The 15,754-nt window shown below is 35.3% G+C and overlaps 1 protein-coding gene across 1 annotated transcript in view; it reads left to right on the forward strand.

Annotated features, from left to right (window-relative positions):
• NHLRC2 (NHL repeat containing 2) overlaps positions 1 to 15,754 on the forward strand; it is a 59,159-nt gene that overhangs the window by 18,377 nt on the left and 25,028 nt on the right. The window contains exons 3-5 of the mRNA XM_042909290.1: positions 541 to 996; positions 2,785 to 2,906; positions 11,357 to 11,486. Of these exons, the coding sequence (XP_042765224.1) occupies positions 541 to 996; positions 2,785 to 2,906; positions 11,357 to 11,486 (708 nt within the window). The remainder of the gene's footprint in view (positions 1 to 540; positions 997 to 2,784; positions 2,907 to 11,356; positions 11,487 to 15,754) is intronic.

The following is a 15,754-nucleotide window of genomic DNA, read 5'->3' on the forward strand; positions in this document are numbered from 1 at the left end:
ATCTTCAATTAAGGCTTGTTCTAGGAACCACATAATGGGAATTTTAAATAAATCAAAGACCTTAATATTATAGAAACATCTTGCTTATAGTTGTTCTGTTAATTTGTAATGTGGGTAGGCCAGAAAAATCTAAGAGGATAATGTGACAATAAATATTAACAAAAAGCAGTCATAGTCACTATGAATTTCAAAGGGGCTTATAATAGTTGGAGAAAAAATAACAGTATTTCAGTATCTTCATAAGAAATTAATGTGTTTTTTAAAACTTTGTCTAGATAAAGGACACAAAGAGGTGTAATCCTGAAATAGCCATGTGATTTTGATCATATTCATTTTTATGTAGTTATCAAGATTGTCATGATATTTGAGTGTTAATTTTTTTATACGTGTGTTTAAATGCAGTTGAAGAAGACACTTTTAGTTCTGCCTTTTTTTTTTCATCTCTGGACTGTTTATTAATGACCCATAATCTAATGTGCAGATGGTGACTTTCAGACTTGATTACTTCATAATGTTTAACTTACATTTTTTCCCATTTAGACGGTCTTCTGATTGTTGGTGTTCACTCGGCTAAGTTCCCAAATGAAAAAGTCCTGGATAACATTAAGAGCGCCGTTCTTCGATACAACATCACTCACCCTGTGGTTAATGATGCAGATGCCAGCCTTTGGCAAGAACTAGAAGTCTCCTGCTGGCCAACTTTGGTCATACTTGGACCTCGTGGAAATATGTTATTTTCTTTAATTGGAGAGGGACACAAAGATAAATTATTTTTATATACTTCAATAGCTTTAAAGTATTATAAAGACAGGGGACAGATCAGAAATAATAAAATTGAAATAAAACTCTATAAAGATTCTTTGCCACCTTCACCATTGCTGTTTCCTGGCAAAGTAACGGTAGACCATGTTTCTAATAGATTGGTAATAGCAGACACTGGACATCATAGAATTTTGGTCGTCCTGAAGAATGGGCAAATTCAGTACAGCATTGGAGGTAAAGTTTGCTTCTAATTATGATATGTAGTATATTTTATAGTAAAAAAAAAAAAAAACAGCTCAAGGAAATGTATTGAAATATATCTCCCTGGTTTTAGATCTAAAATGGGCCCAGTACATCTACATAGTTAATAAAATCTGTTAAGTACATTCTTATCGTATTTATCCAGACTAAATTGACATCTAATAATGTAATAGTCAAAGAGAAAAATAATTCATCTCTTTGCAATTCTGCTTTAGTAGCATATACAGCATTAGTCCATAAAGTAGGGGTTCCTGCATTCCTAATGCAAATAAACTAGTCTTACTCTAAGCCCTGGTGCTATTCTTAGTATGCTTAGATATTGTTCCCTTAGCTCCTTAAGTTTTCACATTTCTTCTTTTTCATTTTTGTTAGAGTTCTTTATTTTGTGTTTCTTTTGTTTGGGCAACTTGATGTTTGGGTTTAAGACAGGCACTTATGAGAACTGTTGCTCAAAAATTATTAGTTATAGTAGGTGTAATTTAAATGGTTAAAAAGTTTTTAATTCTATAATAATTTTCAAAATAGTGTAAATGAATATTCTGCTTTGTTAAACGGAGAAACCAGCAGCAAGCTACCGTTCCCAAACATGTTTTTAGGAATAATGTTATCTTGTGATAAATTAATAATTATTCTACAATAGTTCTTCAAAAGAATTCTGTGGCCAGATACACTTAGGAAATACTGGTTAGTTGTGGTTTAACAGATTTTTTTTTAACTTTATTTATTTTGACAGAAAAATATTTATTTATTTATTTTGGGAGGGGGGCTGGGGGGGGGGGGAGAGAGGAAGAGAGAAAGAGAATGAGAATTCCAAGCAGACTCTGTGCTGTCAGTGGAGAGCCTGATGCAGGGCTTGAACTCACAAACCACAAGATCATGATCTCAGCCAAAGTCGGAGGCTCAACTGACTGAGCCACCCAGGCACCCCTAAACTTCTTATTTTTTTTTAATGTTTATTTTAGAAAGAGGGCATGTGTGAGCAGGTGAGGGTTAGAGAGAGAGGGAGACAGAGGATCCAAAGAGACTCTGAGCTATAAGCTCCAAGCCCTACACGGAGCTCAAACCCACAAACCGTGAGATCATGACCTGGGCCAAAATTGGACACTTAACCGACTGAGCCACCCAGGCGCCTAATAAATAAATAAACTTAAAAAAATAATAAAAAATAGAAATATTCCCTTCTGATATATGCTACTAATGTGCACTAGTGACCATTGTTCAGTAAGCCCTGTCATTAGCAAAACTTACTCTTAAGAAAATAGATCTTGGGAAACACTAGACTTTAGGTAAAAGTATCGTGCTATTTATATTAAAATCCCAGCTCTAAATACTGTTTTTCTTTCTTCATTGAGGTTTGATTTACATATGTTATGAAAAATGATTACCACGAGGGGCGCCTGGGTGGCTCAGTCGGTAAGCGTCTGACTTCAGCTCGGGTCATGATCTCACGGTTCGTGAGTTCAAGCCCCGCATCGGGCTCTATGCTGACAGCTCAGAGCCTGGAGCCTGCTTCAGATTCTGTGTCTCCCTCTGTCTCTGCTGCTCCCCCACTCACACTCTGTCTCTCTCTCAAAAATAAATAAACATAAAAAAATTTTTTTTTAAATGATCACCACAATAGGTCTAGTTTATATCCATCTTCCTAATATAGGTGCAAGAAAAAGAAAGGAAACAAAGAAAAACAAATGGGGGTGGGGGGTTAATTTGAGATAACTTTTTAAGAGGAAAAAATTTGTCCTGTGGGGCTATCTTGTCTTTTAGGACCCAACCCTGGAAGAAAAGATGGAGTATTTTCAGAGTCAACTTTTAATTCACCACAGGGGGTAGCCATAAGGAATAATATCATATATGTGGCAGATACTGAAAACCACCTTATAAGAAAGGTAAGTTTCAATTTTAAATACAGTTTTAATACTTCTAATTAGAAGAACTGGTATTTACTTGCTACATTAAATATTTGAAATGAGAGGATAATGCTTAAACACCTCAAGTCCTCTTTATGCAGCTTTTTTCAGAGGTACTTGCTTTAGTTTTTTTCTTGGGGGTCTTGTTTTTCTGTGTCTTAGCCTGTAGCTGTCAAGGATCAACCTGCCGATCAAGTCCTTTTGTTGCTGTTGTTTATCCTTTTGTTTCAAAGTAGCTAATCACCTAAAAGCTCCTCATTTTGAAGTATTTTCCTAACCACTGTTGACAGAGCAGTGCTTTCTCCTTTTTTGAGTTAAATTTTCTCAAACCTAGAAGAAAAATCATACCACTCCCACGTCCCTTCACCTTTTATGCTTTGCCCAGAAATACATGTAAGTCAATCTTAAAATTTGTTTTATTTCATTATAAAAGTTATATATGGTCTTGCTTTTTAAAAATGAATACACTTAAAAATGTATTTAAAAAATACATAAAAAGGCTCATACCATCTATTTTAGCTTCCCCATTGTTAAAATTTTTGTCTTTTCAGTGACTTTTTTCTGTCCTATACAAATAAATTTGTATTTAAAAGACTGCCTCTAGGGATGCCTGGGTGGTTCAGTCGCTTGAGTGTCCCAACTCTTGATTTCTGTTCAGGGCATGATCCCAATGTCGTGAGATCGAGCCTCATGTTGGGCTGGCTGAGTGCTGAGGAAGGAGACTGCTTAAGATTCTCCCCCACCCCTCTCCCCGCCATCTCGCTCCCTGCCCCTCCCCCACCATGTTCCTTCTCTAAAATAAAAATTAAGAAAATAAAAATAAATGTCTCTAGAGAATCCTTTTTTAAACAAATGAGGCATATTGTATGTAAATAATGTTCTGTGGTTTCTTAAGTTATTATTTTAGAGAGCATGAGTCGGGGAGAGGGGGAGAGGCAGGAGGAGAGAGGGAACTTTAAGCAGTCTCCATGCTCAACATGCAGCCCAACGCAGGGCTTGATCCCACAACCCTGAGATCATGACCCGAACTGAAATCAAGAGTCTGACACTCAACCGACTGAGCCACCCAGGCGCCCCTCTTCTGCAGTTTCCTTAAATTTGTTTTCCGTATTAGTCATATGAATGATATGACTGCATAGTATCCCATTGTACAAGTGCCTAGTTATTTTAAACATTTCATATGAGTGAATATTTTGGCTATAATCCATTGGTCTTTAAGTTGCTGTCTATTTAGAAAATAAGTAAGTTCATCTCGCCCATCCTGTGTAAACACATTGTTTCAGATACTTCCTTGCTTTTCTCACTTTTTCTCCTTTTTGATATTTGTGCCCATTTGACAATATTATCACTTCATATAATAGGAAAACAACATGGATAGAACCTGTAATACCATTACAAGGTAAATTTCCATGAAAGCATGAAAGTTTTTACTCCTGAAATTTTAAGCACCTAGAACAAGGTCTGGCCCATAGTAGGTGTTCAATAGATAGTTGTTGAATGCATTTTTGAGCAAATAACATATTTAATGAAGCATTTTCTAATGTATCTTCCTCTTAATATGAAAACATATGAGGCAAGGATTTTGTGGATTTGCAAATTAAAGCAGATTTATTCTTTGAAAGTCTTGCAGACTTTGTTCTTAGAGACTTTAATATGTTAATATATTGTGAATACGTTAGTAGGGGGATATCTGTGAATTGGTTCTAAATTTATTTGACCAAGAAGCCTATTTTAGGCAGACCTTTTCGTAGGACTCATGATTTCATGGTATGTCCTGATTTCCCACTTTAGGAAAAAGTGGTTTTCTGTTGTTACTAAGTCCGTAAAGGTCAATGTTTCTTTATCATTGTCTTTTCAGGGTTGTATGTTTGTATAACTCCGTAGTGTCCCGGATAGCTAACAAGGTGTTGAAGCAGTAAGATACTTAGCCCACAGCATTCAGGGTGTACTTGTCTTTTTTAAATTCTGTTCTATCTCTTGCCTTAGAACTTAATGAGTTTGGGAGTGTTCACTGCATTTCAAATATTTTTTAAGTAGCATAATCACAATAAATTTAGGTTACATAAAGTTATTTGTAAATTATTTAGTTTAGTGTCTCCCAAAAAAATGAGGTGGAATTATTATTTCTTCCTTTATTTTTATAAGTGTATAAAAATATTTACTATACTTTTAAGACCTCATTTACAGAGGGTTGATCATACATTCATATTTCTCAGACATCATTGTTTCATGCAGATCTGACACTTGTTTAGAATAATTCATTTAGTAATTTATAAACTCCTTTTTAGCCCAGTCTCATTCTCCTGTTATTCCCCTATATAAAAACACCTGTAGCCAGACATTCTGGTATGTTCAATTCATACCTTTCTATTTGTACCTATTTATACCTTTTCTATTTGTGTATGACCTTGTAAAACATGTAATGTTTGTGTGTTGTCTAACTGTATTGTGATATATTTTACATAGCACTTATTTCAAGTATATAATTGAAGAACTTTTAGGAGATTTAACAAATTGTACAACCATAACCATAAATTGTTTTTAGAACATTTTCATCCCCCCCCCCCCCAAGAACCCTCATGCCCAATTACAGTTCATCCCTGTTTTTATGCCCAGCTTAATCTACTTTTTATCTATAAATTTGCCTCTTTCGAACATTTCATAGAAATAGAATCATATAATATATGGTCTCTTGTGCCTGGCTTTTTAAATTGAGTAATGTTTTAAATTCATCTCTGGTGCAGCGGATCATTAGTTTCTTCCTTTGTATTGCTGAATAGCATTCCATTGTATAGCTATGTGCCACATTTTGTCTGTGCAACAGTTGATTGACATTTAGTGTGTTTCCAATATTTGGCTGTTTTGAATTTGTGTAAAAATTCTGTGTGGACATACATTTTCATTTCTCTTGGGTAGATATCTAAGTAATGGAATTATTGTGTTATATGTTTTATATTTCATGTTTAACTTCTTAAGAAACTGCTACATTTTTCCATAGTTGCAGTACCATTTTACATGTGGGTTCTAATTTTTCCATATCTTCACCATTATTTATTCCACTTTTTAAATTCTAGCCTTCCTACTAGGTGTAATGTGGTCTCTCAAAACCACAATGATAATTATTTCCCTAATGAGTAAAGATGTCAAGCATCTGTTCCCATCTTTATGGACTGGTTTTATATCTTCCTTTGAGAAGTGTCTATTCAGATTCTTTACCAGTTTTTTTAATTGGGTTGTGTTTTTTATTATTGAGTTGTAAGAGTTCTTTATATATTCTGTTACAGATCCCTTATTGGATATGTGATTTTTCAAATACTTCTCAAATTCTCTGGGTTGTCTTTTCACTTTCTTAATCACATCTTTTGATGTACAGAAGTTTTAAATTTGAGGATTCCCAATTTTTTTTAATTGCTTAGGCTTTTGGTGTCATATGTAAGATTACATTTCCAAATCCAAGATCATGAAGATTTACTCCTGTTTTCTTCTGAGAGTTTTATAGTTACAGCTCTTACAGTTCAGTCTTTGCTGCATTTTGAATTTATTTTTTGTATGTGGAGTGAAGTAGAGGTCCAACTTCATTCTTCTGAGTATGAATATCCAGTTATCCCAGAATCATGTATTGAAGAGACTGTTCTTTCTCCATTGAATAGTTTTGGCAACCTTGTAGAAAATAATTATTCATACATACATGGGTTTATTTCTGAACTTTCAAGTCTGTTCCATTGACCTATATATCATTTCTTGTGCCTATACCACACTGTTTTGATTGCTATAACTTCTAATAAGTTTTGAAATCAGGAAGTAGGACTTCTCCCACTTTCTTCTTTTTTCAACGTTGGTGTAGCTGTTCTGAGTCCCTTGCAATTCCATATGAATTTTAGGATTAGCTCATCCATTTCTGTAAAACCTTATTTGTTTCTCATATAAATGATGATGTTGCCTGCAAAAACAGATGCACTTTTATCTTTTCCCTTCTTGTTTATACATATCTTGTTTTCTTTTATTAAATTGCTGGCAAAGGGTACCTGTGTGGCTCAGCGTCCAACGTCGGCTCAGGTCATGATCTCACAGCTCGTGGGTTCGAGCCCCGTGTTGGGCTCTGTGCTGACAGCTCAGAGCCTGGAGCCTGCTTCAGATTCTGTGTCTCCTTCCCTCTCTGCCCCTACCCCACTCATGCTCTTTCTCTTTCTCTCTCTCTCAAAAATAAGTAAACATTTAAAAAAATTTTAATTGCTGGCAAGAACCTCAGTTGCCTTTAAACATTAGCAGTGATAGTGGGTCTCTTGTCATGCTCATACCTTAAAGGGAGGACATTTTCTCCAGAAATTTAATGTTTTCTATAACTTTGGGAAATAAAATTGTTAATGAAGTTAAACTTTCTATTCCTAGTTACTAAGAATTATTTTATTATATGATTTTATTGAATGCATTTTCTACATTTATTGAAATAATTATATAGTTTTTGCCCTTAGTGTCTTGATGTGATGAATTAAGAGATTTTTGACATTTGATCATCTTTTTATTTCTGGAATAAATCTTACCTAATCATGAATTTTTTTTTAAAAAGCCAATTTGGATTTGATTATCCCAAGTTAAATTTTAATATTTTAAAATTCATGTTCATAAATTAAACGGCTCTGTTTTCTTACACTGTTCTCACCTGATTTTAGAACCAGAGTCACACTAACTTCATCAAATGAGCCAATTAGTTTTTACTCTTTTTCTATTTTTTGGAATCATTTGTCTAACATAGGAATTAACAGTTTTTGAATATTCATTAAAACGCCTCTGTAACAAGATTTTTATAAGAGGAATTCTTTGAATATCACATCAGTTTTTGATACATTTCTTAAATCAAGATGTATTTCAAGGGCCTATCCCTAACTGCCTATTGTATTTTTGCAGATTGGGTTCAGTAAAAATATGGATAAGGTTACAGTGGTGAATATTCCTTACAATTTCAAGAGATTATAGAACAGCCACTAAAAATGTGAGAGGCTACCACTTAATTAAATCGGTGTAATTTGCTATAATAACAGAATAAAAGATACTAACCATACTGTTGTTTTGCTAGGTTAGGTGTTAAATGTTTTAATGTTTTTCTATTGATGATAAAATTGCAATAAACTTGAAATGGAAGTGAATGTCCTTAATATGATCAAGGGCATCTACAAAAAGCTTATAGCTATACGCCATGCAAAATATAGAATGCTTTCCTTCCAAGATTGGGAATGAGGCAAGGATCCCCATTCTCACTACACCTGTTAAAAATTATACTGGAGGTACTAGTCACTGTAATAAAGCAAGAAAGAGAAAAAGCATACTGGCCAAAAAGGAAGAACAACAACTGACTTTATTTGCCAATGATGTGATAGAAAATTTAAGAAATCTCTGAAAATACTACTCGGACAAATAGAAATTAGGAATGCTGTGGAATACAATCTCAGTATAAAAAGATCAATATTTTTGTATTCTAGTAATCAATTGGATTGGAATTTTTTAATTCTATTTATAGTACTAAACAAAAAACAAAACACATAGAATAAATTTAACAAAAACATATGAGACCTAGATATTTTAAATTATAACATTGCTGAGAAAAATTAATCCAATATTGGATTAGAAGGCTCAATAGTAAGATGTCAATTCTCTCCAAATTGATCTGTGAGTTCAATGTAATCTCAGTCAAAACTCATCAGGTGCTTCTATTTGTTTAAGATATTGACAAGTGGATTCCAATATTTATATGGAGGTGCAAAACAAAGTATTTATTATATCTAAAACAGTCTTGGATAAACAAAGTTAAAAGATACACTTCTCTGATTTAAAGACTTACTGTAATGTTACACTAATCAGGACAGTGTGATACTTCTAAAAGGATAGATGTGTAGATCAGTAAAAAAGAATGGAGCTTTTGGAAGCTCATACATACAGTTATTTGATTTTTCAAAAAGCATCAAAGCAGTCAAGGGAGAAAGGAAAGTCATTTCAGCATATTATACTTGAACAACTAGATACTCATATGGGGGAAAAGAGAAACATGACCCCTACCTTACACATCATATACAAGCATCAGTTCAGGATGCACCACAGACATAAATGTAAGTGCTAAAATTATAAAGCTTTTAGAAGAAAACATGAAAATGTCTTCATGACTTGCAGGTAGGCAAAAGTTTCTCAAATACAGGACACAGAAACAATAATCAAAAAAAAATGATAAATTTAAAACTTCTCATTATAATTTACATTAGAGGAGATAAGAATGGCCACAAACACATAAAGTGATCAACATCATGGGTTAAAAAGGAAATGTAAACTGAAACCACAATGCAATGCTATAATGGCTAAAATTAAAAAGACTGACAACAGGCAAGGATGTGGAGCATTTGGAACTTTCATATGTTGTTGGTGGGAATACAAAGGAATAGACCACTGGAAAAAAAATCCTTCTGGAAGTTTTTTGTTTGTTTTTTATACTTACCCTGTACCTGCCCTATAACAGCAATTTTAGTCCTGTGTATGTACATAAGAGAAGTGAAAACACAAGTTCACCAAAAGGCTCATATGAGAATATTGAGAGCAACTCTATTTGAAGGCCCCAAACTAGAAATAACCCAGGTGTCCATCAGTAGGAAAATAAATAAATGAACTGTGGCATATTCCTATGATGGAATACTGTTCAGCGATAAACAGGAACAAACTACTTATATATGAATAAATCTCAGAAACCTGTTAAGTGAAAGAAGCCTCACACAATAGAGTCCATATAGTTTGATTCTGTTTAGCTGAAGATCTTAGAAGAGATACACCTCATCTATGATGAAAAAAACAATACTGTTTGTCTCTGGGGGCAGGATTAACTGGGTGGAGGCATAAGGGGACTTATTGGAGTGAAGATAACATTCTGCATCTTTATGTAAATTAAGGTACACAGTTTTATGCATTTATGAGAAGTCATTGAATGATACACTTAAGATCTTTGCATTTCATTGTAAGTTTTGCCTCAAAAAAGAAACGGGAACTGAAAAAATATGAACCTCTTACCAATGATAAACAAGCCGGGATATTTAGAGCCTGTGTACTCTTGTTTACAGTTTACTTTGAAATGTGTCAAAAGGTATAAATGGGTTGAAGGATTGATAGCTCCATAAACTGTGTGATAAAGCAAGTAAGTGACATGTTGATAGTAGGTGGCGGGTGTACAGATGTTTGCAATAAAATTCTTTCAACTTTTATGTTTGTTTGACAGTTTTCGTGGTGAGATGTTGGGGGAAGGATCTCAGGAGATGAAACCGAAGGGTTTTTGTTGTTGTTTTTTTTTCAGAAATCATTAGTTTTTCAGTTTGTAAAATAGAGGCAGTATAGTAGAGCTAGAACTGCCTGGGTTCAAATCCGAGATCCTCGATTTACTAGCTGTGTGATCTTGGGAAACCTGCTTTATGATCTATGCCTCAGTATCCTCAATATTAATCAAAATCACAAATCATAGGATTATTATGAGGATGGACAAATGGATGACTCTTGGACTAGTGCCTGGCACATGTTAAGCTCTATTTTTGTCAATTACTAGCCAAGCATAACTGAAATACATATATTTAACTTTAAGAAACATGCATTTTTTAGGGCTCCTGGGTGGCTTAGTCATTTAAGTGTCCAACTCTGATTTTTGGCTCAGGTCATGATCTCATGGTCACAATCATGACCTATCATGGTCATGATCTCTGTACTGGGTGTGGAGCCTACTTGGGATTCATTCTCTCTCCCTCCCTCCCCCTCCCTCCCTCTCCCTCCCTCTCCCTCCCTCTCCCTCCCTCTCCCTCCCTCTTCCTCCCTCTTCCTCCCTCTCCCTCCCTCCCTCTCCCTCCCTCTCCCTCCCTCCCTCTCCCTCCCTCTCCCTCCCTCTCCCTCCCTCCCTCTCCCTCCCTCTCCCTCCCTCTCCCTCCCTCTCCCTCCCTCTCCCTCTCCCTCCCTCTCCCTCTCCCTCCCTCTCCCTCTCCCTCTCCCTCCCTCTCCCTCTCCCTCTCCCTCTCCTTCTCCCCCTCCCCCACTTGCACACACATGTTCTCTCTCAAAAAGAAAAAGAGAGAAACATGCATTTTTCCAGATTTTGCTTTGAAATTTGGAATTACACTTTCTTCTAACATACTTTATAGTTAAGGTGAGATCAGTAGCAGTTAAAATGAGGTCAATACCAGTAGAGGCTATGATGAGGATGGGGAGGGGAAAGGGGGGTGGGGAATGAAAAGGACAGAGTTTTGTACATTTGAATAACAAGCTCACCCTATACTGTACTTGATTAGCCTTTTTTTTTTTTAAAGACTTTGTGTTGCAAAACCTTTCTGTATGTTCTACTGGAAGTCCTCATGTACCAAAAGGAAAACAAAACAAAAGTAACATGCACTGCATAAAACGTGTGTCAATTTCTGTAGATTGACCTAGAAGCTGAGATGGTGAGCACTGTAGCTGGCATTGGGATTCAAGGTACAGATAAAGAAGGTGGAGCTAAAGGAGAAGAACAGCCCATTAGTTCCCCCTGGGATGTGGTTTTTGGGACATCAGGTATGTAAACTTTTAATATTAAATATAAGTGAACTTTGCTTAATACATGTAACATTTTTAAGATATTCTGGGGACATTCATTGGGATTAATTCTAATTGCTAGTTAGTTTAGACTTTTATTACCTGTGGTGGTGTTTGTTAATTTAAAAATAAGGCCAGCAGTATATATTGTTATATATAACATTACATGCTTACATGTTGTATTTTTATACATACGATAGACGATATATTACTCTAATGTTAACAAATTTCAGCTTAGCTGCAGTTTCCAGTTAATACAGTTCTGAATATTCTTAAATTTGAAAGATCGTAGTTTCAGAACTTCAAATGATTATTCATGAACCATGCTGTTTAACAATGCCCTTTTTATTTACTCTTCATTCGGAAAGAAATCAAGAAGTGATAGCTGCTTTTTTTAGAGTATTAAAATTTGTATTGAAACGTGATAGCTCCTTTTGGGCAATTAAAAAAATTACTGAATTATGTTGGTATTGAATGAATGAGATTTATATTATCTTTCTAATCTTTATTACCTGTATTAATTGACTAAAAAGTAATCTAGAAACATTCATACCCTTATTTTTCATTGACCCTCAGTGATACTGAGATAGTTGTCTACACATCTAAAACCAGAGTAATGAATAAAGAAAGTTAGTAGAATCCATTGAAGATGGTATTAGGGAACTAAATGGTTTGTATGATCTGAATATCTTTATAGAGTGACTAAGCACCAGTTTAGTTTAATGGCTTTACATTTGAGGTAATTTCCTATTATGTTAATGTGTTTATAATTCAAAGACCTTAATTTTTTCCATTGTGATTAACTTTATAAAGCTTTTACTATTCACAGAATAGTTGAATGAACTGGAACTGCTGCACTTAATAATTACTTAGGTATTTCGTGTAAGTTACTTTTGAGAATTTTATTTTTGGAACTCTGTGCCCCAGTAATCATGAGGGTTTTAGAGGCTCAAAGGGAGAAGGAAGGGGTTGGGAAGGGAGAGGGAAGAGTGTGTCCCAGGTGCAAGCAATGAGGGGTCATATTATATGCAGAGAATTTTAAAACCGTAGTGAAACCAGCTACAGTCTTCTTTGTGTCACCACGCACCCCCAATTCTAAATAATTTCAAGGTTAAAAATATTCATCCCTAACAGGACTTCTCTGTTGCTCCTGCCTCTTTGCCTTGGATACACCACTGAGCTCTTTGAACATAGATCTTAGAGATAGAAAACCGGTCGGGAAACATCTCTCTCGGTAAACTAGTCAAAGTGGGTGAGAATTGCTACTTTGGTGTGCTGTCACCTCCCTCACGGAGAAAAAAGAAATTTTCTCCCCTAGTGTGTAAGTCCCGAGTGATTTAAAGCTGTAGTCTGTATAGCAGTTCAGTTACTGATGTTGCTATTTTGCAATTTACAACTTGTATTTACTGTGTCTGTTAGTAATTGCCGCAGTAACGCTTCATAAGAAATCATCCCCAAACTCCTACAAACCTAAACCTTTATTTCTCACTCACATATAGGTTTGGGGTTCAGCCGATCAAGGCTCAGCCTGGGCTTGGTTCCAGGCTGTTTCTTGGGTGTAGATCTGCTCCATTTGTTTCTCGTCCTCCTTGGACCAGTAGCTGTCTGAGACATATTCTTTTGGCAAAAGGCAGAAGCACAAGAGTGTAAGCCCAGTACATACATTTTAAGCCCTTGCTCATGTCATATCTGCCTACCTACTGTTATTAAGCAAATCACATAACTGAGCTCAAAGTCATGGGATGGGAATTGCATTTTGCCTACAGCGAGGCCATGGTAAGGGTGTGGATGAACCAAGATGAGTAATTCAGTCTGTCACATAAATTAGAACTTGCATTGCTTAAAAACAGGATATACTTTACCAGATACTATATAAGTAGCCAAGGAGTACTTAAATCTAGGCTAAAAGTTTTTCACACATTATGGCATGGAATCTCTGGTTGTTTATTTCCTACTGAGAATGCATCCAAACTGCTTTCTAAAGAAAATCTTGGCTCTAGAGACAAGTACCCTCTTGGCTTCCACCTGGACTGATGTGCTGAGATGTATGTCTTTATTAAGCTCAGTTCTCAGTAAAGGAAGTGAGTCCTACCTTAGCTCAACGGATCATTAAGAGCATATGGCTCTGTGTTTCACTTACAGCTTAAAATAGCTTCACTCCAGGTACTTGGCAAGACGAGTAATCTTAAATGCACTTAAGCTTAACACCCTTCAAAATACTAAGAGAAAATGGTTTTCAAGCATTATATGAAGGACCTATAATCACAATGACTACTCTAGTCCAAGAGTTTTTAACCTTGGGTCATATACTCCAGGCATTCCTGGTTAGGCTTTTTGAGGTACTTAAACTTCCCAGAAACTCTATAAAATTTGGAGGAATTGGTCAGAATTTCAAAGTTGTATGTTCCCCAGGAAACATTTTAAGAGCCACTGCTTTAAGTTACTCTAAAATCTAATCTCCCGGATTGATGTATATTGTCAGAGTATGGGGAAATTGGATCATAGGATATTTGTTCTTACAATTGTTTTTACTAAACTGTATTTTGGGATTCTGTCATTCATTAAAAAATATATTGACGCATAAACATGTCACATTCATTTATATCTATATGTGTGCATATGTGTTTCACACTGTGTATTCATCAAAACACGGCCCTATGGGACTTGTACTGTTTTTACTATAGAGATTTGCTGTAATTCAATCATTACCTTATAAATTTCTCTACTAGAGAATTTTTTTCTGATCCCTATATTATTTTTTTCCTAAGTATGAAGTTTAAGCTCCTTGATAATTTGAATATTGTAACTGATTGTATTTGCTTTGTTGTATTGATTACCAGAAAACTTAGAGACAAATTATCGAGCAAAATATAATGGAAACATGACATTCATTTTTCAATATCTGTACAGTTGCATTTTTTCTACCCTGTTTACCTATTGCTTCAATTTCCTTATTTCATATTTATTTATTAGTGTTTATTTCTTTGTCAGCTACCTGAATCCTTTGTGGAAATAAAAGCAGAAGTAAATGAGTAGAATCCATTACTGAAGTGATTCACTATGATAATTGATCCATATAGGAAAAAAATCTTTTTAATTTTTTTTAAACAGTTATTATTTTTTAAATTTTTTAAAAAATGTTTTTATTTATTATTTTTTTGAGACAGACAGAGCATGAGCAGGGGAGGGGCAGAGAGAGAGAGGGAGACACAGGATCCAAAGCAGGCTCCAGGTTCTGAGTTGTCGGCACAGAGCCTGACGCGGGGCTCAAACCCCACAAACTGAGATCATGACCTGAGCTGAAGTCGGACGCCTAACCAACTGAGCCACCCAGGCACCCTGTACACTTATTTATTTTTGAGAGACAGAGACAGAGCATGAGCGGGGGAGGGTCAGAGAGAAAGAAGGAGATACAGAATTTGAAGCAGGCTTCAGGCTCTGAGCAAGCTGTGAGCACAGAGCCCAATGCGGGGCTTGAACTCACAAACTATAGATCATGACCTGAGCTGAAGTCAGGTGCTCAACCGACTCGGCCACCCAGGTGCCCCGGAAAAAAAAAAAAAAAAAAATCTTTTAAATCTGGGAATCATAAAAGTAAAAATGCTTTCTTTTAAGAACTATAAATGTACATTTTTAGCCAATCTTTTGATGTAGGACTACAGCCTTTTCTTTACGTGGCCCCTGATAGTCTTGAACCACTCTAAATATATTGTTTTGGTTTCTTTAAAGTGTGATGAGAATTTTGAAACCCCTGCAAGGAAATCTGAGGGCTGAAATTTTTTTAACCTATTCTTTTCAGTAGTCTTTCTACACTTAGTTCAACAACAATTTGGCTTAGCTACTTTCATTAAGTCTTCCCAAAGTATTCAACTTTGTTTTCATAAAAATAACTTTCCATTTGCATTCATATTTAATTGGATCATATATAAATTATGTAATTGTACAACTGGTTTAAACAGATGTGTAATTAAATGCAACTTGAAAGGGACTGACTGAGAAAAATCGTTCTCGTAAACACATAAATTTTTTTAATATTTTAAAAGGATATATCTGAAATTCTACCATAGTTAGGAATTTGAAAGAGGATGGAATTATCAGAAGGGAAACATGAAATGTAGATTAGGTGTTGTAATATCTTCATATATCAGGCTGTTCCATAGTGCAAAAATGGACCACAACACAGCTATGCCTAGCAGCATGGACAAGTATCTGGCATCTACGGAGTAAAAAAATCAAGTTACAGAAAA

Source organism: Panthera leo, chromosome D2, assembly GCF_018350215.1.
Source record: "Panthera leo isolate Ple1 chromosome D2, P.leo_Ple1_pat1.1, whole genome shotgun sequence".
NCBI classification, from domain to species: Eukaryota; Metazoa; Chordata; class Mammalia; order Carnivora; family Felidae; genus Panthera; species Panthera leo.